The sequence below is a fragment of the Haliotis rubra genome, unplaced genomic scaffold (assembly GCF_003918875.1).
Source record: "Haliotis rubra isolate DU_JTF1 unplaced genomic scaffold, ASM391887v1 Scf725, whole genome shotgun sequence".
Taxonomy (NCBI): Eukaryota; Metazoa; Mollusca; class Gastropoda; order Lepetellida; family Haliotidae; genus Haliotis; species Haliotis rubra.
Window position 1 is genome coordinate 14,254 of NW_025767441.1, and position 27,615 is coordinate 41,868.

Here is a 27,615-nt window from a genome sequence, read left to right on the forward strand (position 1 = left end):
CAAAGTGTCAACAGTATATGCGGAGTTTGACTGCTATTTATAGCAGGCAAACAATTTCGAAATTCCCCTAATACTTACATCCGACTATGTGAATTTCACAAGTGGTTCATTGGCTATTGTGTACACCTCGCCCTGGGGTGAAAGAAAATCGCGATACGCTTTCACAACCAAAGCATGATTAAATCCGTATTACCATTAGTTCTATTCTACACAAAATGAAAGTTTATATTATTTTTCACAGTCATGTAAAAAGGGTTGGGATAGGAGAAGATATCACAGTTAATTGATCATACTAGCTGATAGTGATGGTGTCAGTCGGAATCGTGCAACGGACTCTGGGTTTCCACGTCTACGAACCAGTCTGGTCTACGAATTCACCTACAGCCTTTGTTACGATTATAAAAAGTTTAGTAACTTCCAGGACAGGAAACATGCGTTCGTCACACCGGGTAACCCATTGGTTTGGCTGTTCAATGTATTGAAATATGCGAGGCTATTGCCACACTGGCGTAGATCGAGGTCAGTAAATGCACTGAAGCGTACCCAGGTTTGTAGTGAGAGTTATGTTCCGGGTCGGTGAAAGTCACACAGTGTTAGTGAGACGCACTGGCACAGTGACAGCACTCTCTCCGGCTTCATGGAACCTCGTTGCTGTTTTTATATACCGTTTTGTTGTTGTGAAGAGTCAACATCCCAGCCCGAACTGGTTTCTATCACGTACCATCCTAGGCCTAAAGCAGGTAAATATAACAAGCAGTGTCATATACGCATACCTAGTCTGTCGCACAGACCCTGAAGCAAATATATCCAAGAAAGCCCACACAAGTCTAGAAAATGTGGCAAGTCTAGATTTCCTCAGCTTCAGGGCTCCTTTTCATTATATTTTATATTTTTTTACTATGAACTTTTTTCAGTAAAATATGTTCATTTCAGAGACTAGTTGTTAGTCTAACGCATACCATGCTGAGACCTCTCTATTATTTGAGCGTTGTACATTGTGAGTTAAGCGCCCCAGTCTGCTCAATAACATATAATACAATGCAAAGGGATAGATCTATTAGTAATTATGCCACTAACATTAAGTTTGCATCAAACTAATAAAAAAAAATGTAGAAACATATTTAAAGAACATATTAACTGTGTTAATATGAACGAATAAGGTGTTCTTTAATTTCTTTGGGTGAGTATTAACTGAATAACACAAAAACCCCTTAAATAACAGGATGTCAACGTAATATGAAAGAATTGGGTCTCCTTTATCAATATTTCTTTAAGTTAGTATAGATCACATACTACAAAAAGGCTTAAGGCACAGGCGAACTGTTATGGTAATATGAAATAATAGGGTTATCTTTAACATCTTTGAGTAGTATATGTCACAAAGTACTAATACTATTATCACGTGGTGACACCGCGAGAAAGAATACTGTCCCTTGTAGGTAACACCTCTCAGACTAAGGTCATGATGACCGTTACAATACCGTTACCTGCAGAGATTGTAACATTTCACCGTGAAGGTGCAGGAGTAATATCTTAAGGAACGGGTGGGTGACGCTTCTACATATATGTCATGCATTATCATTATCTAAAACATCTTTTTTTATGCAAGCATACTTTTCTGGCTACCTGATTGGTCTAGAGGCGTAGACGTGACCGTCGACTGAAAAGCATATTGACTCCAACCCAGGTCCGACCAAAAGTCATATTGACCTGAGTTACTATGACGTCAAGCTATGACGTCATTCTATTGTTTACATGTCGCAGTATTGTTGACATTATACAATTATAGACTGGTGATGAGGTCAATACCTGTTTTTATGGACCCGCGAAAGCAATATTGACCGAGGACAAAGTCCGAGGTCAATATTGCTTTTCGCGGGTCCATAAGAACAGGTATTGACCGAATTCGCCAGTCTATAATTGTTTTATTATGTAATTACCGAAAAAAAGCTTCTAAAATCGAAAACATGTCCATTTAGTCAAGAAAAGTAATTTTATTTTCACTACAAACCGATAACGTTATGTCAACAATACTGTGACATGTAAACAATAAAATGACGTCATAGCTTGACGCGAATGACTTCATAGCTTGACGTCATAGTAACTCAGGTCAATATGACTTTTGGTCGGACCTGGGTTGGAGTCAATATGCTTTTCTGTCGACGGTCACGTGACCGCCTCTAGACCAACCAGGTAGCCGGAAAAAATATGCTTGCATAATAAAACGTTATTATAAGGGTAATGCTATTTTTGAGGGCATTATGATTTGCAGAAGCCTGAGGTCTTCCTATTTTTGAGGGCATTATGATTTGCAGAAGCCTGAGGTCTTCCAATGGAACAGAACACAACAGAACTGATAGTGGCCCGTCGTTAATGTTGAGCGGTCCAATATCATTTGCAGCGGCCCGCAAATTTCTGATAATAGGAGGTCCGTTTCATGATAATTCCATGTATTTTGGCTATAATAACGGTAATGCTATTTTTGAGGGCATCATCATTTGCAGAAGCCTGACAAATTCCATGTATTTTAGCAATAATAACGGTAATGCTATTTTTGTGGGCATTATCATTTGCAGAAGCCCTCGGTCTTTTTCAACTGCCCTTCTTCGTCGGGCAGTTAATGGAAGACCTCGGGCTTCTGCAAATGATAATGCCCTCAAAAATAGCATTACCCTTATATTATAGCTAAATTACATGGAATTATCATGAAACGGCCGAAACAGTTGAAAAAGACCGAGGGCTTCTGCAAATCATAATGCCCTCAAAAATAGCATTACCGTTATTATTGCTAAAATACATGGAATTTGTGTTGAAAAGAAAAAGGAAACAATGAAGGAATTTGACTGTAAATTTACCCAAATCAACTTCTGACGGGGTTGACTGCCCGAATACAATTACGTCATCGAACAATTGAAGTGACGTCAGAACAGAAAGTGACGATATTCGACCTTGGCCTTTGACAAGACCATAACCTTCAACATGTCAAACTATGTCAGTGTTCGGTTTTGGTCCATCAACAGCCTTAATAGGGCAATTGTTAAGGTTAGCACCAACAAGAAAGCCAATATTACCGTTATTTAAAGCGCTAATTCGGGTTGCTTTGACTTGTTTGACCCAGAATATCTGCCAGTCGAAAGCAAATTAATGTCGAATGAACCGTAAGCTAACGCATCCAATATGACGTCACTTGACAACAGAACTGATAGTGGCCCGTCGTTAAGGTTGAGCGGTCCAATATCATTTGCAGCGGCCCGCAAATTTCTGATAATGGGAGGGCCGTTTCATGATAATTCCATGTATTTTAGCTATAATGGTTTTTAGTGAAAATACAATTACTTTTCTTGACTAAATGGACATGTTTTCGATTTTAGAAGCTTTTTTTCGGTAATTACATAATAAAACAATTATAGACTGGTCCATCGTCGGGCAGTTAATGGAAGACCTCGGGGTTCTGCAAATGATAGTGCCCTCAAAAATAGCATTACCCTTATAATATCAACTGATTATCATGATGCATTTCTGTTCATTATTTAGCATCGAGAAGTAAATTGTGGGATGTGTGGATGAAACAAACTTCAAATTTATATGTTATTTCATTGATTTCGATTTAGAGCATGTTATCTTACGGGCGATCTACGACTTCAATGGAGTTGAAGATGGCGACCTGTCATTCAGTCAAGGAGACCTCCTCAAGAAAGAAGACCCTGGGTTAGCATACCTTGACAGACAATGCAACCTCAACTTTTATAACTTGGGTTTGGTGAAACACTGTCATGTTTTGTCCAGTATACAGTGTCTGTGGTTCAAATGCAAGATTGGTAGGTTTCACCATAGTGGTAAAGAAAAGCACCCATGGGTACGGATCCGTTGTCATGGAAGCAGATGACTTCATTCCCTCAGTCGGGTATATTTTCACCGCTGATGTTTCCTTTCACGCCTAATGAAATTCGTTTCTTTGGATAAATGAGACTGGCTATTTTCTGGCGTGGGCGCTTTGTGTTTTGAGTGAGTGAGTTCAATTTAACGTCACATAGGCAATATTGCAACCATATCGTGACGAGGATTTGCATAATAAATAAAGCCGTAATAAATAAAGTCAAATTATAAAAACCGTGTCAACGAAGGACAGTAAAACAACTAAAGCATCACAGATATAGATATAAAACAAGTATGAAAAACTAAAAGCTTTTAACTATAGAAGACAATACAATATAAAAACAGGCTACATATTGCCAACAACTGAAGGTAGATCACCATACTGGGGACCATGGGGACTTACAGTACATTTGCTTCCTGCATAGGCCCCAGCTGGATTTACATCATCCCTTCAGTTGTTAGCAATTTAGAAGAATTTAGCCATACTTTAAAAATACGCATATTCTACGATTAAAATTGTGGAAAGATTTAATTGATTTTGAATGTTTTGGGACTTCCGTATTCTTTGTGTGTTGATGACCTAGTTGTAAGTCACGTTGACGTCGTGCCATGTCACTATTGTGACATATCTCTAGATACTGACACCAAATATGTGATACCGTTAAACTAGTATGCGTCTTTAAACTCCAAAAATGATGAACATATACACAAAGCAGCTATATTTTGCCCCCGTCCGGTGTCATTACCAGAAAAGTACTATTGTATTCAACATTGTGGAATGCCTTCACCTTGATGTAGATCTGTCTCACAAGGGACTACTCTTTCAATCATTTTGTCAGTGACAGATCCGAGTGGGTTGTTTGCATCAACATGAGCAACGGGAATGAAGGATACGTTCCGACCGAGTACGTCCAACCTACTGATATGTCTCCCAATGATGACGAGTAAGTAGGCGCGAACCATTTGCTATTTTAAATTATTGGTTACGGCATAAAAAATATAAAGTCTATGAATATTCCTTTTGCCGTGTAGGCTCTGTTGTATGGCGTCCCTGAAGCCGCGAGTACAATCTTAATCCACACTGATTCATAACATCGAAATTTCAGGCTGGAGATATAGGGATTGGTTGATCCACATCCTCTAAATGCCAACCCGGAGATATACATGTGTATATACAGGATTACTGATCCACTGCTTGTGGTAATAGTTCCATGCTTCTTGAACATCGATTCCTGCTTCATCATAAAAGTACTTGAGGGGTCAGACAAAGCCGTAAATCTAAACGTTCTGCTAGCATCAAGCCATTTTGATAAAACGAAGTATTATGAAAAGTCGTGAACATTTCGAAGCTTTTCAAATGGAGTTAATATGAATAAGTTTCAGTTGGTGGTTTCACTGTGGCAGGGGCGAGGCTGAGGCATTACTGATGAGATACAAGGTGCCCAATGGAAGTTTCCTCGTCAGGAGGTCAATCAGCCGTGAGTATCATGCTTTAGAAAATGGAATACATTTGAATTAATGTTTATAACAATAATAATATAGGGTCTATAACAGTCCAGCATATTATTATTATTATTAAATATGACAGTTGCTGGTAACGATTCTCAATTAGATCAGATTAAACCACAAGAAAGCGTCACGTGACTCTGGATTACATTGGCGCATCTTGTTATATGTAAAGTACTTATTTGAGGAAGAAGAAATCTTTTGAACATTGTTACAACCGCATTATAAAACTAGCAGGTAGAAACAGATGGCATGGTAGTGTATCAATATTTACCTTTCGAATGTCATTTTATACTGAATGATCGGGACGTGGTCGCCGTTGTGGGAGGTGTCTTTTGAACAGTTCTGAACATACTGCTGACCGTTTTAAGCCTCTCCCACAAAGTTATCAAAGAAAGCTTTTTTGTAACGCGAAAAGACTTAAGATGATGGTTGATATATTCATTGAAAAATTACATGAAATGTTTAAGTTATTGAATCCTGGTTTCCAGAGAGCCACAACGTCTTGTCAGTTAAGTATCTGAAAGAGGCTGGAAAGACCCAGTCTGTATTTCATTACAAGATACGTCAGGCGGATAACGGAGAGGTATATGTATCAGCTAGGAAGGTGTTCCCTGATCTCAGCACGTTTTTGGCACATTATAAAGGTACGTCAACGAAGAAACAGCTATGATGAATAGAGTATGGAAGACGACAACTCTTATTGGTCATTATGTCTTTTCAGGTAGATCAGTTTTTCTTTAACTGAGCCCTCTGGTTTAATTTCAAAGGATGAGTACGTTAGATGAAGGCGTAGTAGAAAATAACAATCACCTGGTTCCAAGTGATTCTATTAGAATTTGACGACCCGTGAACTTGACAATTCATGATACTTAACGACAAGGTAAAATTGGACTACACAGTGGTCAGATCTGGAACCAACCAATAACATTTGCACTTAAAAGCAATTTCTGTGTTCTGTTAAATGTTAAATTATAACAGCAATGTACAATACACAAACTTGATTGTATCAGTTGGATTCTAGGAAAGCACGTATGGTTTCATTTCAATTAAATCGAATTGAATGTATAACTTGTCTAATAAGCCGAAAATATCGGAAGTGGATTAACCTTTTCCTTAATATTTTTAGTTCTGTATAATATCTTAGCTAAACTTGTATGTACTACCACAGATAAAATGTAGTACAATAGTCAACCCGTATAGTTTAAACTTTCATAGATGTCATTTCTTATGTTTTGTGAGGACAAGATTGAGGACAAGATGGTATCAGTGGTAAATTAATAGTTAACTTCCTACGATGGTTACAGAACATCAAGATGGCATGAAGTGTCTTTTGACCGTTCCTTGTCCGAGGATGCCGCCTATTAGACATCTTCGTAATATGAAGGTAAACAGAGGGACCATCCAGTTGAGTGACGCCCTGGCAAAGGATGTCTGGCGAGGTGGAGTAACTGACGATCTTAGCTGCTTATCATGCACTTATATGTCTGCTAATTTATGCTCTACTAAAGGAAATAGTTCTACTGAAAGTGACTTTATTTTAGATAGAAACAAATAAAGGAATTAATTATGCATGCACATACTGTCACTATAAGGACAGTGTAAGCATCTTCTGATTGTTCAACGCCGCAGTCAGCAATATTCAGCTATATGACGGTGGTCTGTAAATACTCGAGTCTGAACCTTACAATCCAGTGATCAACATCATGAGCATCAATCTATGCAGGGATACCATGGCATGTGTCAACCAAGCTAGCGAGCCTGACCACACGATCCCTATAGTTGCCTCTTACGTCAAGCATGAGTTGCTGAAGACAAATTCTAACCCTAATCTTTGCGGGTAATCTACTAATACTGCTGGTAAAAATACAAATACTGTGAAACTGTTAAGAAAACAAACACACATCTTCAGGAACGCTGTACGGTAAACTGGATGTTGCGGCGAAGGAGATGACATCTGGGGACATTATTAACACTGAGTATTTGATAATGGAATCACTCCGTCACGTCCGCCTGGTCCAGCCTCTGGCTGTGTGTACAGACTGTGAGCCTGTGCTTCTCATCATGGAGTACATGAATAACGGATCTCTACATGACTTCCTCAGGAAAACAGACTGTCCTCACTTGGAGTTCAACATGGTGAAAAGCATGTGTCAGCAGGTGAGGAGATTTTGTAACAGATTTCCACAAATGTTATCAACATGAAACAGTATTGTTTCCTTATAGGATTTGGTACTGACAAGCTACTCGTGAAAAGTCTTTCGAAAATGTTATTATCAAATGCGTGGGTGCAATTTTCTTACGCAACGAAGACAATAGACTCCATAGTTTGATACGCACAGGGAAGATATGTTTTTGAGAGACAAGACAAGTTGTCTAATAACTCAATAATTGGTACAATCTTTCGTAGGGTAGGTATAAAATATGGGTCCACAAAACATGTGTGTATGGTAAATGGGCTCACCATCACAAAAAGAAAAGCATCATCCATTTGCTGTGAATCACGAGTAGATTAATTCAATATTAGCGAAATGTACAGTGTATACGTATGTATACAGGCAGTGGAGAAACTGACTCCCTGGATTAAGGCATCGCAGTCTATACCGTTGGTATATCAACGTCATACACATTATCTCAAGTTTCATAAAAGACCTGTACCACCAGTTTTTGCCCTTAACCCTGAAAAGCTGCAGGGCCTAAGGCCCCAGAACCATTAAAAGTTGTGGGTCCTGATCAGAATGTGTTGGCTCTTTATTTTAGCCACAAGATACGTAATTCCCACAAGCAAAAAATTGTGACAGCTTACAAACGGAGTTAAAGAGTTTAATTTAACTCTATTGATTGACTAGTCTTTACAACAAAATCAACATCCATGTCAAGATCCAAGTCTTCTGAAAAGTCTGTAATTTTAATTGCTTCACTTACAGACAACAGCTACTGGTCGAGATAAAAACTAAAAATTACTGAATGATATTTTCTGAGAAATAATAGTTATTGGGGATGAAAAAACTGTCGCACACAAAGACCTGCAGAAAACAAAAGCTGTGTGTCCGAGTTTTTTTTTCAGTCGGCTACGGGCCTACGGACCGACATTAATAATATTGGAACGCTTTGTACCACCTATCCTGTATTACACGACACAGTGATGTACCTGAAATACTGTGGAGTGAAAACCAACTGGCCCAGAAAGAGAGAGTGAGTGAGTTAATATTTTACGTCACATCGGCAATATCTCAGCCATATCGTGACGAAAACAATTTATATAATACAAAAATGAAAACCTTGTGAAGAGTTAAACCTGTCGACGATGGACAGTAAAAATACTAGAGTATCACAGATTTGAACATAAAACTAGCATGTAAAACTAAAACTGTGTAATTAAAGAAGACAATACAATATAAAACACGGGCTATAGATCGCCAGCATCTGAAGGTAGATCACCATACTAGGAACCATGGGGACTTACATTGCTTTTGCTACCTGCATGGAGCTGGCCAAGAAAGAGAGAAACAGTAACATATGTACCCCATAACCTTGCCTGTACACTATAGTAATGTGTTTTGTGTTATATAGATTGCAGAAGGAATGGCGTTCCTGGAATTCAGATCCTTCATCCATGGAAACCTGCAGTCATCTAACATATTAATGGGAGAACACCACACTGTCAAGATCACAAATGCGTGGCAAGGAACGTATGACAGCCAGGAGTGGGTGGATGGAGGTATGGCGGACAGAAAGATGACTTGTTTGAGTGGCATTCTAGAAGTTGGTGGTATAGGGATGACAAGACTTTATGGATGAAGTTGGTGGTATAGAGATGACAAGACTTTATGGATGAAGTTGGTGGTATAGGGATGACAAGACTTTATGGATGAAGTTGGTGGTATAGAGATGACAAGACTTTATGGATGAAGTTGGTGGTATAGGGATGACTCGTCTTTGGGGATGACGTTTGTGGTATAGGGATGACAAGACGTTATGGATGAAATTGATGGTATAGGGATGACAAGACTTTATGGATGAAATTGGCGGTATAGGGATGACAAGACTTTATGGACGAAGTTGGTGGTATAGGGATGACAAGACTTAATGGATGAAGTTGGTGGTATAGAGATGACAGGACTTTATGGATGACGTTGGTGGTATAGGGATGACAAGACGTTATGGATGAAGTTGGTGGTATAGAGATGACGACTTTATGGATGAAGTTGGTGGTATAGAGATGATAAGACTTTATGGATGAAATTGGTGGTAGAGATGACAAGATTTTATGGATGAAATTGGTGGTATAGAGATGACGACTTTATGGATGAAGTTGGTGGTTTAGAGATGATAAGACTTTATGGATTAAATTGGTGGGATAGAGATGACAAGACTTTATGGATGAAGTTGGTGGCATAGGGATGACAAGACCTTAGGGATGAAGTTGGTGGTATAGGGATGACAAGACTTTAGGGATGACGTTTGTGGTATAGGGATGACAAGACGTTATGGATGAAATTGGAGGTATAGAGATGACGACTTTATGGATGAAGTTGGTGGTATAGACATGACAAGACTTTATGGATGACGTTGGTGATATAGAGATGACAAGACTTTATGGATGAAGTTGGTGATATAGGGATAACAAGACTTTATTGCATAACAAATAGGTAACAATATTTAAAAAATAGCATTAAATGTATTCAGCCGAAGTTGCCTCCTTTTTACTTTTTGAGATTAGAATAAGCGACTAACTTTTAACTGTTCATGCATACCATCAATGGTTTGAGTAACACGGATATGGATGTGATATAGATGACTGGTCTCTCAATAAATGGATGGCGCCCGAGGTTGCTTTATACAAGAGGCGAAGTGTCAAGTCGGACGTGTGGTCATTTGGTGTCCTGATGTACGAAATAGCCTCATCAGGGATCATACCCTACAGTCCAAGTAAGTCACGCATAGAATCAGTTGTGGGTCAGAGGAAACACGCTCTATAGTTTGTTAAGGCAATTAGAAGTGATACATATACGGGATATAGATTTATAGACCTTTCTTCCTTTATTATAACTTAAGGAACAACATGTGTAGGGGTATATGCTTGCTCCGTCAGCGATAATAAATAATTTGAAATCCATAACTTTCTTTTTTGTTAACTTTGAAATGTCCTTTTGAAAACCTTTTGAAAGTTTACACAGGCCTAGAATGATGTAACCTGACCATTCAGCATTTGAATCGTATGACGCTCTTTCAAGTCTTAGAAAGAGCTCGATTGTACCTTAAACATGAAATGTGGACGCCATGGAATATTGGTTGACACGAATGCCCTTTGCTACAGACCGTGAACTACTTCAGTCATAACTTAAAGTCGGCTATTTTATTCTGCACATGTGGGAGAAAGTTGTGTCTGTCTGCAACAGTTCATTGACCATGTGAATAATAACATGATCCTTCATTTTTCAAAGTTCTTGTATCTGAATGCTATCGCTACTCTAACTCTTGGCCGTCTACAATAACAAATTTAGCCAGTGACATTCATGGAAGTCACAGGCAACCTACACCTGGTGTAAATATGCACGGACACCTGGTGCACTTATGCACGGACACATGGTGTCATCGCTGACTTCCAGTGGTACATTCATATACGTTTTTTGCCTCATTTGCCTCTTACAAACAATACATCTGTTTGGGCATATAATCGAATCCGGTAATTTCCTGGCGTTGGCTTTTATATTTGGAAGGGGTGCAGACTGGTAGCCCAGTCGTTAAGGCGCTGTAATATTCACTGGTTAGAGTAGTTCCCCTTGGGCAGCCAGGATCCTGCCATAATACCCATCACATCGCAGGATCAGCATAATAACCATGCTCGTGAGCTTCACCATAGTAGTATGAATTAAACTAACCACGTCGTTACGATTCACTCTTTTCTTCAGTTGGGGATCTGCACAAGGTATTTCGTGAGATTGAACAGGGGTATCGCCTGCCTAAACCCCAAACACACTGGCTTCCGGAGCAGCTCGATCCATACTACAACATCATACAACAGTGCTGGAACACCAGTCCGTCGGACAGGCCCTCATTCGTCCATCTACAAAAGCAACTGGAGCACTTGTAAAAACAATCTGGCGTGTTCTTGTGATACTTTTTAAAATGATGACATTATTGAAGCAAGATCTTTGACACTCTTCCTTGCAAAAGATATGCTTTGTTTGTTTTTGTTGTTTAACGCCACAGTCAGGTATAGTCTAGCTATATGAGACCGATCAGACAATCCAGTGATTGGCGTCATGACGTCTACTCAGTTGCGATACGATAACATGCACAACCACGTCAGTTAACCTGACCCGCCGACCCCTTTAGTCACGTCATATAGCAAGTATACCGGAACTATAAGTATGTCTTTCAGGTTGTTCTAATACTGACTGCCTTGTGGTAATACATTACTTTTTCCTTTCTGGGAACAAAATAATCCATAATTTGAAATAACGTTTGATTTCACAGGTCCAATATCATATTGCTGCGTGTTGAATAAATGTTACATTTTAATCTCAATGCGCATATTGACCCATCATTGATGTATAATTTACAAATGACAAATTAATCGAGGATGTTCGTTTTGATGAGATATCAGAAACGTTCGTATACAAAATATACCGTACACGAAATGTAAATTGGTTTGTTATTATAGTGACAGTGATCTTACCTGTAGATTGAAATTTAGCTTGCCATCAGTAGAGTGTTATGAAGTGACTATATAACCGCAGTGCATGCAAATGTCTAGTTATACGTTTAGTGCAGACCCGGGAAGATCCGGGTTAGAGTTGGTCTCATGCTTGTAGTCAGATGTGACTTAAGGGATCGGGTGAATGCATGTATCAGTATTCTAGTTACGTCGATCTATGAAGGTTCTCGTCCAGATTCGACTATTTACATGTCTGACAGTGGCTAAGAGTGAAACATTTAAGAAATGGATATTCGCTGAAGACATATCTGATTCGATGACCATGGACTATATTGCTCGTGCTCGTGAGCTTTACCAAAATAAATATATATGTATATATATGTATGTGTGCGTGTGTGTGTGTGTGTTAGTCATTTTATTAGACAGAGTAGTTATGTTGAATTTCTGTTAATTGTTTTATTTTATGATATTTTGCTGGTTGCAAAATCCCACTGATGGCAAACCCTTTCCAAATATACATTTTGAAATAAAGTGATTTTTCAAATTCTTTGAATTGTCTTATTTCCCCGTCTATCCTATGTCAGTGAGTTGTCTAGGAGACCAGACACTGTGCACATTATAAATTCATGTGGAGTAAAAATACTATTATAAACAGGGATACCTTTTTGAAAATTAAATTTAGCAAAGACCTTTAGGTATGATGAGTGTGTATTGCTTTACGCCACAGCAACACAGCAACAAATTGCCATCAACACCTCACATACTTGTCAATAAACGAGTCTGGATCACTGGTTGCTGGCATCAGAAATGTCTTACATAATCTAGGTTTTATAAAGTAGTAACAATGTTACCCTATTTCTTGTGTAATTTATAGTGTAAAGGTGTCATATTCTGCTCTGGAACATCCAGAAGAGCCCCATCACACAACAAATAACTTTAACTCGCATTCTAACATTAGAGTTCAAACCGAAACAACCAACAAGATTGAGTATAGACGCGATTGTTTGTCGATAGAACTCAAAATATGATTTAGAAGTTACTTTTGAATTCCCTGAAAGCTGGACAGGTGAACATCAATAATGGTATTGGGCATATAACAGAGTTCACACCTGTAAAGATATATGCGCAGCTGAACTCCATGTCATTCAAATCTGACTCCAGCGATTTTACTTGCAGTGTTAACAATTTTGTCTATTTTAGATTTGAGATGAACTGAGAGAGACCCGTACCAACAATGGAAGGAAAATGTTAAATTGTAGATTGGGGAATACCCCACAGCTTCCAGTGTTGCGATGTATATGATCCATGAATACAACACCATACAGAGAAAAGAATATATCTATTCAGTTGATGCCTAAGGCGTACCCTGGTTTGTGATAAGGGTTGCATACCGTGATAACAGAAATATCCCCCTCAATACAAACATACGTACGAGGAATGTCTGTCGCACATGACTTGACTTGTGATATTTTATCAATCTTTAGAAAGTCAGCCCATGATTATACCTCCGTAAATGGACCTGCAACTGCGGGAAAATAACTAATGGTGTCCTGCTTCACCTTTAGTCCCAACAACTTATGCATGCCCTACACAGACAGCACGAGACAATGCTGATGATACGAAGTATCAATACTAGGTGTGTCTGATCCATACTCCATTGCTGACAAACCGCTGTTATGTAGCTTGGCTATTCATAAGAGAGGCTTTCAGCGTCAATCAAGAGACATACGGCAAGTGAGTGACGTCAGTGACTCCCCGAGACAAACATGTTTACCTTTCTGTCAATAAAAGTGACGTTTTACGCAGCAGCCATAATTGAAGTGAACTCCATTCGAGTTGCACAATGGCCTTTGAACTGTACGTATTCCTCGGAGTTCACGTTGTTCAGCTGTACTCATGCACAGCGTGGGCTCTCGTATGAATGTATGAACAGACCATTAGCAATAACTGTGCTCGGAAACAGTAAGCCACAGTGAGAAGCTAGATCCTTTTGCGAACACGGTGAGCTGGTAAATAGACGACGATATAGGGTCCTGTTTCAATGTTCAAGTCTACATATGTGTTGGAGTTCCAACATACTCCGGTGGACAGATCTGAGTCGGTTATGCGAAGGGTCGGAAGTGTCTGTGGTCATCAGAAGTTCACCTTATTTGATTAATTGCTCAAAATGCCGTTGACGGGATGTTCACAGGCACACAATTCAACGGGTGAGAAAATATTTTCAGAAATACAACATCCTATGACTTTTGTAGCGGTTAACGTGAAATCGTAGTGAATGAAATGTTCAAACTGTGCAGATTATTATTTCTTTATCAATTTCAGTATTGTTTAATTGTAATGAGGTGAATGAGACGTGAATGCAATTGATTTGTATTGAATTGGCGTGAATGAAGCCAAGTGTTATTGTGTGGTTTGAAAAAAAGACAACCCTGATTCACATTAAATCTAATGATGATACAATATATAGTGTAAACATATTAACTACTTGGTCCAATTGCCTCTGAAACATAATGATCAGCTTTGACCAAACGTTTGGTCAAGTGACATATTCATTCACCTGTGATTGGGTGTAGGCAGAGCATGAGTTCCGTTTTTCACACCTAGTTTTCGTTTATGATGTGCTGTTGTCAGTAGGGGGTCTCGTTGGTGGGCCAATCGTGACAATGACTGTTAAAACTTATCTATGGGCCTTTGTTAACTATAGAAACTCCAAAGACCTAATAACAGATCGAGTAACTCGGTTATTTATAGCCCCGAGGAGACGTAGGGGAATCCCCTAATATATTTCATACAAGTAATTAATATGAAGATAATCTGTACTTTTGCTTACGTTAACGAAGAGGTACATAAGCAACTCATCGCGGTGAATAGCTGCAAAATGTCTGATGTAGCGTTAAGTAATATTCATTCACTGACAGAAGCGATTCTTAATTTATTGCATTGTATGGGACGTGATCTAATGTAAGCAACGGCTTATTCAAACCATGGCCCTTGCATACATGTGTATATAAAATAAACCTTTCTGTCATTCATTGATTATGGATTCTAGCACCAGTTATCTACCTTGCCTTGTACGACTTTGAAGGAAGTTACGTAGATGACTTGTCATTCAAGAAGGGGGACAGACTCAGGAAAGTGGACGCTGAGTAAGTTGACACATATCTACATATGATACCAGTCACAGTAACAGAACCATGTTTAACTAGATTCTGCATAAGACTATGGTATAAACAAACGTAATAGTGAACATGACGATATATTGAAATTGTTGGCGCTCAACTATTTTCCTTTGTCCATGAAAACGTTCGGCAATAACTATAACCCTCATGTTACATGGTTAAATCAAATTGCTTGATATACGTTTGTAACTTCAGGGTGCCGTTGTACAAAGCAATCTTAGCGCTAAGGTGACCGTAGCTCCCATACCTTAACATAGACTTAAGGTAGTCTTAGCGCTAAGGTTCTTTTGTACAACGGCACCCTGAACTATAAACGCATTAACGCGAGAGAATAGCAAGTTTCGATGACCCACAGAAACAGTAAAAATCACATGATTGGATCACTTAAATCTCTGTCGACATCGGGTGTTAGCGAAAAGGCTAGACATGCTCTACCCTACTTTCAGCATTCGACACAATTAGCTTTATTCACGTGTGTTTGTTGCCGTGCGCCACATCGAGCAATACACCTGCCACGTGACACCGGTCTGTAAAGAAACCGCCTCAAATAGAAGCGACAAAACCCTTTCCACCTTTCATAAGAAATCTCTGCCCACAAAAACACGATACTAATCCATCTTTCTTTCGTCCATACACAGCGAGACATCTGACTGGGTGGTATGTGTCAACCTGACAAATGATGAAGTCGGGTACATCCCGACCAACTATATGAAGGTTGAAAACAACTCTCCAGAGACTCAAGTGTACGTGTTTCAACATCATTTATACTTACTAACGTTAGATATAAATATGCAAATTGGTAATTTCAGTTTTTGCATTCAGCACAGACATACGTTTCAAAGCGAAGACGTGCTTTGAACCATTTTACTTTATTCATATGTTATGAATGAAGAGACATAAACTTCTTTAAGTACAACACACAACAATCAAATTATCTTCAGGGTGTTGAACTGAAAAAGGGGCGGTGGGGGTAGCCTAGTGGTTAAAGTGTTCGCTCGTCACGTCGAAGATCTGGGTTCGATTCCTCATATTGGCACAATGTGTGGAGCGCATTTCTGGTGTCCCCCGCCGTGATATTGCTGGAAAATTGCTAAAAGCGGCGTAAAACGAACCGACTCAATCACTCAACTGAAAAATGTATGTCTCTCTTAGAAAATAAGTTATATAGAGACAGTCAATATTCAGAAAGATAATACATTTATTTCTTTCGTGCGTCTTTGTCGGAAACTGGTATGTTAGATCATTATACATATCGTAGTTCAAGGGGGCGGTGGGGTAGACTAGTGGTTAAAGCGTTGGCTCGTCACGCCGAAGACCCGGGTTCGAATCCCCACATGGGTACAATTTGTGAAGCCCATTTCTGGTGTCCCCCGCCGTGATGTTGCTGGAATATTGCTAAAAGCGGCGTAAAACCAAATTCAGTCAGTCAGTCAGTCGTAGTGCAAGACGAACGACCTGTGTTCTCGTATGTGTATTCAGGTGGCGGTTCACCTCTACAAATACATGAATACATGGATGCGTGTTGCTGCTGGTGGTACACATTTATGAATGTATGTTCATCATCAGACTAATATTTGTATAGCGCCAATATCCAGCTGAGCTGCTCAAAGGCGCTTTGTTCTTCCCTCTATCATTGGATGCCAATGGCAACGGCACATCGTATTTTCAATCTCAACTCACTGGGGATCATGCAACCCGTGCAGCCACAAGGCGCACCAAGTTAGTGGGGCTTTCTCATTTGTGTTGCAGCTGGTGGTTTGCCTGTACACGGGAGAGAGGGGAGCAGAGACTGTTGAAGGAGGGTTTGACTGATGGCACCTTTCTGGTCAGACCAACGTCAGGTAGGAGCACTGCCATAATACGTCACTTGACGTTCATTTTGCAGTTGTTTTACATTTTCTTTCTTCATAAGTAATAAAGCGTTTGAGTGTAGACATAACTTCGAAGGCAATAAATTACACTTTATAGTTCTATATATATATATATACTATTCACACTTTGCTAAGGATCAAATCATTGATTCAACGAAAAATATTATGTGGGGTCTAATTTGGTTTAAATATCTAAGCTTATTGTAAGCATGGATCCTAGGTTTCAGTATGTCACTGCATCTTGTGGATCCCATACCTGCTATTGACAGGTGTTGTGTACTTGTTAATGACTCGTTCCATGATTTGCAAAATGGTTGATTGGTGCCATGAAAACCATTTTGATGTTACTCATGTATCAAGTGCATAAGGTTACATTAAAGTGGCTGTTAGCCTAAAGAGGGGTTACCATATCAATATGTATCATGCTTTAAATGGATACAATTTCAAATTATAAATCTATATTTAAGTAAAGCTGGGAATTATTGTGATCCTTAGCAAAGTGTGAGTAGTATATCTGCGCCCCGTAATCATGTTGTCAGTTGACCTGTTGGCAGAATATAATGATTATCGTTTTGCCATTTTTGTCACTTACTTGCTAAATATTATTAACTGCATTTAGTACAGGTCTGTTTCTATTTGGGATTCTTATGCAGCTTCACGATAGCCGAAGGTTGACCCACCTGGTGCAATCAGTTCGACAGAAGTAAGGGTATCCTCATCTAGAAGCTAACAATCAGCACAGGGTCAACCTACTGATTCTGGTTATATTGTTTGATCGGAAGTTGGCGACATACAAATGTAGGCCCTCTTGTTACGATCCAGATACAAAGCTTCCACTCAGTTTACTGTATATCGGTGGTGCTGCACACCATAGCTATAGAACATATGTTCCTGATGGTAGAAGAATGTCCTTGTGTAACCCCATCAAATGTTTCATCTTTAAGACACAAATTCCTACACATTAAGTGTGAGGTGGCATGAAGGGGATGGGGCGCCATGTGTCAAACATTACAAACTGCGCATGTCAGAAGATGGGCAGACGTACATCGGGCTCAGAAAGATGTTTCCTACAGTCAACATGCTTATAGCATATTATCAAGGTAATACCATCACAAAGCTGCACATTCCTATTCCTTATGCTGTTTTAGGCGAGGCGGCGTGGAAGCCCAGTGGTTAAAGCTTTCGCTCGTCACGCCAAAGGCCCGGGTTTGATTCCCAATATGGGTACAATGGGTGAAGCCCATTTTTCTGGTTTCCCCCGCCGTGATATTGCTGGAATAATGCTAAAAGCGGCGTAAAACCATACTCACTCGCTGTTTCTGAGACATGCTTACTCCAATTTTGTTTAATTTCCATATGTTTCGCTGGTTCACTTGTTAATCTTACTCCTCAACATGCAGTGGTGTGTGCTCAAATATCGTTTTCTATATAGCATACCCCATATTGAAGTATAAGGTGTGACTTTGAATAACACATATACTGGATTTATCAATTGAAAGGTATTGATCTGTGCTTCTGTGCCAAGAACATGATACTGACGAGTCATTTTACGAATACTTCACTCGAAAGCTTTGTCGCATATTTCGAATTTGAATATATTTGATGTAGATGCATACATTTGTCGCTTGGTTTGCTGACACAAACTCTTGGCAAGTGTTGTATGAAAGCAAAAATAACTAAAGACACGTGTTATTGTGACATATGTTTATTCAGACATATGCTTCTGTCACATGTTATTCAGACATATGCGTTTGTCACATGTTATTCAGACATATGCGTTTGCCACATGTTATTCAGACATATGCGTTTGCCACATGTTATTCAGACATATGCGTCTGTCACATGTTATTCAGACATATGCGTCTGTCACATGTTATTCAGACATATGCGTCTGTCACATGTTATTCAGAAATATGCGTTAGTCAAGTACTTTACAGACAGTTTAGCACAGGCTTTACATACATACGTGTAGAGACACAACCTTTTCACTGACACTCTCTATGTTCATATAGCTTGCAAACATTTACTTCACCGATTGTGTTTACAGTCAACGATGACGGTTTGGTGTGCCGCCTTACCACGCCATGCCCAAGGATTGTAAAAGCCCAGCAGGGGTAGGTAATAGCGACAAAACCCTTTCAATCTTCACAAACAATCTCTGCTAAAAGTTGAGTTATTGTAAACGTATTGTTAAAAACGTTAACACTATTAACATTATTAAAACATGGGCTTCCATTTGTGGAACCATGTGTACACAGCTGCCCGGTTATGATGTAGTATATTTAAATGTATAACGAGAAGCGACAAATTGAAAATGCCACATATTGAAAATGAAATAATCTTGCTAGTATACAGTACACTTATATGTTCACCCTCAAACATAATACTTTTGACATGCTTTCTCCACAGAAGCCGGTCAGTCAATGGCGAGAGGTAAATAAGCATTGATTCTTTTACTGCTCCGCAATATAGTGAGTGAGTGAGTGAGTGAGTGAGTGAGTGAGTGAGTTTAGTTTTACGCCGCGCTCAGCAATATTCCAGCTATATGGTGGCGGTCTGTAAATAATCGAGTCTGGACCAGACAATCCAGTGATCAACAGCATGAGCATCGATCTGCGCAATTGGGAACCGATGACATTTGTCAACCAAGTCAGCGAAACTGACCACCCGATCCCGTTAGTCGCCTCTTACGACAAGATAGTCGCCTTTTTATGGCAAGCACATGGGTTTGCTGAAGACCTATTCTACCCCGGATCTTCACGGGTACCGCAATATATACACAGTCACCAAATTATGAGAAAAACACTGCAAAAGTAGAATGGTAGTTTTCCGCAGCAGGACATTACTCTGAGTTGGCCATATAATATATATATATATGTGTGTGTGTGTGTATGTATGTGTGTGCGTGTATATGTGTGTGTGCCTGTCTGTGCGTATATGTGTGTGTATGCGTGTGCGTATGTGTGTGCATGCGTTCCTGTAGGTAGGTACGTATGGATGGATGTACGTGTGTGTGCATGCACGCGTGTGTGTACGGATGTGCTCTGGGGACAATGACATACGATCATTTGTCTTTTTTCATATTTCACTGACGCTGACGTCAGACTCAGTCCAGTTAATTACGTATTTTTCTCACATATGCATGCATTCGTACATGTATGACAGACCGTGTGAAACATACGTTGTTATACTTCTAGTTGGTGGTTTGATGCGGGGCGCCATGATGCAGAGGCACTGTTGTTGAAGAAAGAAGTGGTACTTGGTAGTTTCCTCATCAGGCCCTCCGCGGGTGAGTCTGACCAGCTGAGGGGCGAACGTTGTTCCCCTCATATAATAATACATCTTTTGTTAATCTTTAACTATCGATAGTGATTCTAAAGATATCTCTCATATTGGTGGGTACTACTTCTCTACCTCAGCAGTCCACATCTGAAGAGACTCCTTCGAAATATATCACACCTTAAGTAACTCAAAATTCATTTTAAAAATTCCAGAGAAACAACGTTTTACTGAATTGAAGAATAGTTCAGATTTAGTCTAAAAAGGAAAGACAAAACTGATCAGGTTTTAGGTGAATGCTTTTGAGTTGTTAGTACACATGGCATTACGTTCCCCACAAAAGCCATCCTTCAGTCAAGCAACAGTAGCTTTAACAATCTGGCATTAGATAGTATAGATGAGCATCTATCACATCCTTACGAACAGTGTATTGTTGTTGCATTGTTCAACTGCTTTTTCGTATCTCTGAATCTGTTGTTTCAGGTAATAGACCATTTACTATTATATATACGGTTGTAATTGACCTGGTATATAAATTCTTGGTAAATTGTTCCAGGACCAGACTCATATGCCCTGTCTGTGAGGCTGCAACACGGAAACGCCGAATCCCCCTTTGTCAAGCACTATAAAATACAGACGGCGACGAACGGACAGGTGTACATTGGAATCCGAAAGATGTTTTCCAGCATCCACGCCCTTGTAGCGCATCACCGAGGTAGATGCACATTCGGTTTAATATACTATATCACTATATGTAAGTACAGTGAAAATGCACTGTGGGACGTCCCCACTTCGAGATATCCGAGGTTTGATACAGCCGCAAAATAATGACCAAATGAGTGAGTGAGTTGTGTTTTACGCCGCACTCAGCAATATTCCAGCTATATGTCGGCGGGCTGTAAATAATCGGATCTGGACCAGACAATCCGGGGATCAACAGCATGAACATCGATCTACGCAAATGGGATGCGATGACATGTGTCAACCCAGTCAGCGAGCCTGACCACCCGATCCCGTTAGTCGCCTCTTACGACAAGCATGGGTTGCTGAAGATCAATTCTAACCCGGATCTTTACGGGTCGATGACCAAATGAGAAATACGCAGGGACCCATTTTTCCTTCGAGAAAACCGTACGTTCCACACAATTATAACATCCACATGTGCGTAAACGGTATAATACACACATTAAGACATCGGAAATCTATCTGCTAACATTCCCCATTCCTTAAAGATATTTAATTCAAATATTTAACAATTAATTCATTTATGCACAAATATTTTTATAAATCTTAAATCGGCACCAACTGCATGCATATGCGTACTGTTTAATATTACAGCAAGAAAGAAAGTTGGGTAAGAATTCTGTATGATCATGCTCTGACACATTGCCAGGGAGGGAAGACGGGCTGGCGTGTCGCCTCACGGAACCATGTCCAAGGATGGCTCCAGTCGTCCATCTTCGTAACATGGAGGTGGACAGAAGTCACATTGACATGACGGTCAAGCTGGGATCTGGCTACTTCGGCGAGGTCTGGAAAGGTACATACAAAGGGGATGATCATTGTGATGGTTTGATACCGAGTGCTCTGTGTTCAAAAGTCAAAATTGAGCAAATGGCGTACACCTTCGGGCAAAAGAATAAAATGGTCAAAAATGCTTTGATCGGAATTCCAGAAGTTTTTTTTATTTTTTTTTTAAAATCTTTTTGTTTGTTCCCATAATTGAGTACAAGCATATAAAGTAAAGCAATAAATGCATAAATACTTGATCAAAGTTCATTAGGTTCAACAAAAATGTTAGGTCAACTGATAGCATAGAGAGAATATACTCCAGTAAAATTATTCCCCTTTGATTAAAGATTACGTCAGAAATTAAAGGTCACATGCAACGTAAAACACAACTTTACAGATTCTGATACCTTTCGGTATGGACATACCGAAACAAATCGTCAAAAATGCAAATTCAACTTATAAAGTTGAAAAATAACGCGATGAAAAAAAAGCGCGAAATCGGAGTTCAAACGTTTCACTAATTTTCCCCAGACTTTTCTGGGGAAAACGGGTTTCAACAGCTGGGCTGCGCTCATAGCACGTGCGCAAGTAAATAGGTTCGCGCAGCTTGGAAGCGGGTTGTCTGGTGAATACTCGGTGAAGGCTTTGGTGTGAGCTATTTTTCTAATGTTTTGTTGATATTTCACAGGCGCGAGCTTTTTATATGTTATGACAGTAAATTAACTGTTTATATTATTTCATTTGTCTATTTCACCACACGTTCTTCTTACCGAGTCACTTTCTCAGTTCGATACTTAAAAGCAATGTCATTATTTAGCGTTGACAGAATTTCAATATATAGATATGTCGTTGTCACAGACAAAACTCAATGTCTTGTTTCATTGACACCTGTGTGTCTGCCTGCCTGTCTGCTAATGACAATATTCAATACACAGCTGCTATCACTGACCACATGCAATTTGAACTTAACACCAATCAGGCTATACATCATAAACAAAATGCATTGATTTATGACCCGAGTTCGGTCTCTGTCACATTATGTAATTACACAGACAGGCAGGTGTGATACTTGAACACATGACATGTTATGATGTCTGTTGATTGCAAAATGTTTTACACAAAAAATGAGCATGTATTTACAAAACCCAACATCTCAATATATATATACACACAATTAGCCGGGAAGGCATCTGCAAATGAACCAGCCGTTACACTTGAGTGCACACCCACCCGCTCTGACTGGGTTCGGTATCCCGGCTGCTTCGTTTCTCGGGAAGTAAACCGAAGTTCACAATTTTGCACTTTCGATTTGCGATTGTACGCTTATAATTTTGTTTATATATTTTTTCGTAACCAGCAATGTATATTATATGTCATGAATAAGTGATAATGGTGTTTTAATTATGTTTGATTTTTGGGTTGCATGTGACCTTTAAATATTGAGAATAAAGGAAACTATTTATCTGAAAATTTATCAGATTTATTGTTCCTTCTGGATATGAAATTTTCAACCGTATAAATGTCTTTCAAAAATTTAAAAAAATTATTAACTTTTGGAATTATTTTCTTCAAAATGCAAGTATATATATATTTTATAGCAGATAAGATTATATGATTTAGTAATGGCTTATTACCCAAAATTCCAAACCTAACCATGGTCTTTGTTATTTCAAATTTCTGTATATTTTGGATTATCCAGTTTTCAAGTTCTTTCCAGAAGGTTTGGGTTACACATTCCCAATATATATGACATAAAGTTTCACTATCAACATTACAAAGGCTACATACTGCTTTGTCAACCAGTTTCATTTTCATAAGTTCTTTTTTTGTATAGATAATTCCAGAAGTTGGTGAGTCAATATTGAAGCTTACAACATTATGGATGACAACTGTCAAGCTTGATGTAAACTTCATTATAAACAAAAGAAATTGGTTATTTGACGGTGAAGTACTTTGTTATATGGGTATTATGGTTGTGCTTCGGATTAACGGTCACTTTAAGTATGCAATGTTCGAGGGACTACTTTCAGTCTAGTAACGTTGTGATAGCATATTTTATTTCAGTCCTGTGGTCAAACCCACTTTTTATGTATATGCGTAATTTGCCGGGCAATTTTACCATGTTGAAACGAATCTGATGACAGTAGTGATAGAACTAAATGAAATGGCAATAATGATTGCCTTACTACGAAAGCAGATATTAATAACGACATTCTTGTTGTTGAAGAGTATGACGATGGACATGACATATACCAGTCCGGGTACCCTATCAACAAAACCTTCGAAGCTATAAGCTATTCGTAAGCCTAGTATGATAAAGTATAGGGATACGGTAGGACGTAACGTTTTGAACTCTAGATCGGACCCTGAGAAAAATATATTTCATTCTAGGAACGCTGAACGGAAAGCGTGATATCGCAGTTAAGAAGTTAAAACCTGGCAGGATGACTGTGGATGAATTCATGACCGAGGCGAGAATAATGAACCAATTACGTCATATCCGCCTGGTTCAGCTTCTGGCAGTATGCACAGATTGTGAACCTGTGCTGCTCGTCACTGAGTACATGTCTAACGGGTCTCTACTGGACTTCCTCAGGAAAACAGACCGTCCTAAGCTGGAACATTCTATGATGATACACATGTGTAGGCAGGTGAGCTCAAAACATCTCGCGAAACAGAGTACATCCAATGCCATTTAATTTAGCTAAAGTACTTTTGATTTTCGTTCGGAAGTTGACATATTATTACACTTTCATAAGTATTTGAAAAAGCAACATATGAGGCAAATGCGGCCTAATTACTGATGAGTCTTTGCTTGAAAGTTATCACAAATGTAAATATAAGTTGTTGCCATGAACATACAAAAACACCGGGCTGTTAGTCAATACAATAAGTCGTTTTTAATACAGATAGCAGAAGGAATGGCGTTCCTAGAATCGCACAACTTCATCCACCGTGACCTTCGTGCTGGCAACATCTTGGTCGGGGAACATTACGATGTCAAGGTCGCCGACTTTGGACTAGCCAGGATCGTTGACGATGGCGTTGATTATCTTTCAAAAGGTAACATACTGGCAACATGTCATTTGTTCTATTTATTGGTTTGTTGTTTACCGCCGCAGCAATATTCCAGCTATATGGCGATAGTCCATCAATATTCCAGCTATATGGCGATAGTCCATCAATATTCCAGCTATATGGCGATAGTCCATCAATATTCCAGCTATATGGCGATAGTCCATCAATATTCCAGCTATATGGCGATAGTCCATCAATATTCCAGTCTGAACCAGACGATCAAGTTATCAACAGCATGATCTACGCAACTGGGATACGATGACATGTGTCGGCCAGGTCAATGTGCGCGTGCGTATATATGTATGGGTTTCTCTCTCTCTCTCTCTCTCTCTCTCTCTCTCTCTCTCTCTCTCTCTCTCTCTCTCTCTCTCTCTCTCTCTCTCTCTCTCTCCCCCTCTCTCTCTCTCACACACACACACACTTTATGTGTAAACTAAAAAAGGGGTGCAATAGCGGTGCTGACTAAAACTTTACCTCTGCTCTTTCATGGTGAACTCAATATTGAGGTCTAATCAGCAAGACCAAGAATTGCACCGTTTTTCAGTGGCATGTGTGTGTGTGTGTGTGTGTGTGTGTGTGTGTGTGTGTGTGTGTGTGTGTGTGTGTGTAATTTTTCCATTAACGATTGTAACACATGATAATTCCAGAATGTATCAGAAATTAGAATTAGGAATGTAGAGTTTACATTCGAAACAACAATTTGTGACTTTCACCAAGTGTTTTCACACTGATCTGTGTCCATGTAGGCAGCCGTGTACCTATCAAGTGGACAGCTCCTGAGGGAATTGTATACAGGAAATTCAGCATCAAGTCAGACGTTTGGTCTTTTGGTGTGCTGATGTTTGAGGTTGCAACGTCAGGGAAGGATCCTTATGCAGGTAATGCCGTTCTGGTTAGACTTAATCAAAGGTTCAGAGAGTGATCGATTGGGAAACTGAGTGATTGAGTAAGTCTGTCAGTCACTAATTGATGGTTTGATTGTTGTTTAACGCCGCACTCGGCAGTATTCCAGCTATATGGCGGATGTCTGTAAATAATTTCGTCTGAACCAGACAATCCAGTGATCAACTGCATGAACATCGATCTATGTAATTGGGATACTATGACATGTGTCAAGCAAGGCAGCGAGCCTGACCACCCGATCCTGTTAATTGAGTCTTATGATAAGCATGGGTTGCTGAAGACCTATTCTTACCCGGATCTTCATGGACCGGTTACTAAACTGGGGTGGTAACCCTCAAACTTGGATTTAACCCACAACGTTCATGCCTACTAATGTGTATATATAAGGACCACAACTTTAGAAGAAGGTCTCTCACTCAAATCCCGATAAAAAGAACTCACTCTCCTACCCAGAGTTCCATGCGGCAAGCCAGCATAGTACCTCTGCCACAGGCCAGAAAAATGTGACGATTCGTCACATCTTGCAATGTCCATTCAATATTATGTACAGATTTCTTTTACTCTTTTACTTTGGATGAGGCTACACATCTAACTAAACATCTTTAATTGAATGGTTTAGTTTCACTGAGAAAATATCCAAAAGCATGTAACACTATTTCGATTTGCGTAGCGATCCTTTGTTTACATTGGTTGTACGGCTCCACGTGCAGTCATCGAAGCCGACGGAGAGCAAACGATGCAGCAAGTTTGATATCTAAATATGTACTGCCATACACTTAACTGTCGCAGTTGTGGAAGAATATATATGTAACAATGTAAAACATTATATAGAGAGCGCCGAAAAGCTTTCGTGAGTCCAGTCTCTTCTTATTTTGAATATGCGCGTTTGATTACAAACAAGAGAAAAGTCCGGTCACGTGATATGCAAATTAGCCTGTGGCAGTGATGTTATGTTAACTCATCGCTGTGCCGGAGAAAAGAACTATGGTATATTCGTTGCGGAAGCATTGTTTCAGTTTCCTTTTATCTTCATGCTATATGTTACATGTTATATTTATGCACCTTCCAACCCCAAGTACCCGTGAAGGTCCGGGTTAGAATGAGCCTTCAGTAACCCATGCTTGTCGTAAGAGACGACTAACGGTATCGGGTGGTCAGGCTCACTGACTTGGTTGACACATGTCATCGGTTCCCAGTTGCGCAGATCGATGCTCATGCTGGTGATCACTGGATTGTCTGGTCCCAGACTCGATTATTTACAGACCGCCACCATATAGCTGGAATATTGCTGAGTGCGGCGTAAACCTAAACTCCCTCACTCACTCCAAACCAAGGTTGTATATGGAAAATATCACGGACTCTGTTCTCTGATACAGGTATGAAGCCACCAGAAGTTTTGGAACAAACAGTCAAGGGGTATCGCTTACCAAAACCACAAGAACACTGGCTTCCTGAACAGATCGACCCCTACTATGAGATCATGCAACAATGCTGGAAAGAGGATCCCGCAAGCAGACCCTCCTTCTCACATCTCCACAGTGTATTTGAGGACTTCAAAGTTCAGACAGAAACACCTTATGATGATATCTGATATCAAATTATATAGAAACGGAACATTATTAAATAAGTTAAGAAGCTATTTGCGTTGGTAACATTTTTGGTTACGGTAGACACCGGACAGTGACGTTTTCGGAAGCTCGAGAACTGCAGTAGATCAGTTTGCCTAATTATGTTGACATATTTAGAC

The 27,615-nt window shown here is 39.6% G+C and overlaps 2 protein-coding genes across 2 annotated transcripts; both read left to right on the forward strand.

The window, feature by feature from the left end:
- The first annotated feature begins 536 nt into the window (after window positions 1-536).
- LOC124259497 (tyrosine-protein kinase STK-like) lies at window positions 537-12,402 on the forward strand. The gene is made up of 10 exons (XM_046693627.1): window positions 537-740; window positions 3,612-3,708; window positions 4,716-4,820; window positions 5,254-5,354; window positions 5,874-6,029; window positions 6,690-6,824; window positions 7,295-7,542; window positions 8,956-9,103; window positions 10,180-10,314; window positions 11,298-12,402. The coding sequence occupies exons 1-10, from the start codon at window positions 638-640 to the stop codon at window positions 11,477-11,479; spliced, it is 1,410 nt and encodes a 469-aa protein (XP_046549583.1). The 5' UTR covers window positions 537-637; the 3' UTR covers window positions 11,480-12,402.
- A 1,721-nt stretch (window positions 12,403-14,123) lies between these two features.
- LOC124259496 (tyrosine-protein kinase SRK2-like) lies at window positions 14,124-27,507 on the forward strand. The gene is made up of 14 exons (XM_046693626.1): window positions 14,124-14,253; window positions 15,096-15,192; window positions 15,864-15,968; window positions 16,975-17,066; window positions 18,041-18,196; window positions 19,144-19,210; window positions 19,506-19,529; window positions 20,294-20,385; window positions 20,932-21,090; window positions 21,769-21,915; window positions 24,279-24,538; window positions 24,797-24,950; window positions 25,712-25,843; window positions 27,245-27,507. The coding sequence occupies exons 1-14, from the start codon at window positions 14,214-14,216 to the stop codon at window positions 27,457-27,459; spliced, it is 1,740 nt and encodes a 579-aa protein (XP_046549582.1). The 5' UTR covers window positions 14,124-14,213; the 3' UTR covers window positions 27,460-27,507.
- The last annotated feature ends 108 nt before the right edge of the window (window positions 27,508-27,615 follow it).

What these genes read in the sequence shown, in the direction of transcription:
- LOC124259496 (XM_046693626.1), top strand. Translation starts at nt 14,214, where the DNA reads ATGCCGTTGACGGGATGTTCACAGGCACACAATTCAACGG. An exon ending in ACAGGCACACAATTCAACGG is followed by an intron (nt 14,254 to 15,095) that starts GTGAGAAAATAT and finishes TATGGATTCTAG; the next exon opens with CACCAGTTATCTACCTTGCC. An exon ending in AACTCTCCAGAGACTCAAGT is followed by an intron (nt 15,969 to 16,974) that starts GTACGTGTTTCA and finishes TTTGTGTTGCAG; the next exon opens with CTGGTGGTTTGCCTGTACAC.
- LOC124259497 (XM_046693627.1), top strand. Translation starts at nt 638, where the DNA reads ATGGAACCTCGTTGCTGTTTTTATATACCGTTTTGTTGTTGTGAAGAG. An exon ending in CCATCCTAGGCCTAAAGCAG is followed by an intron (nt 741 to 3,611) that starts GTAAATATAACA and finishes ATTTCGATTTAG; the next exon opens with AGCATGTTATCTTACGGGCG. An exon ending in GGCAAAGGATGTCTGGCGAG is followed by an intron (nt 6,825 to 7,294) that starts GTGGAGTAACTG and finishes ACACATCTTCAG; the next exon opens with GAACGCTGTACGGTAAACTG.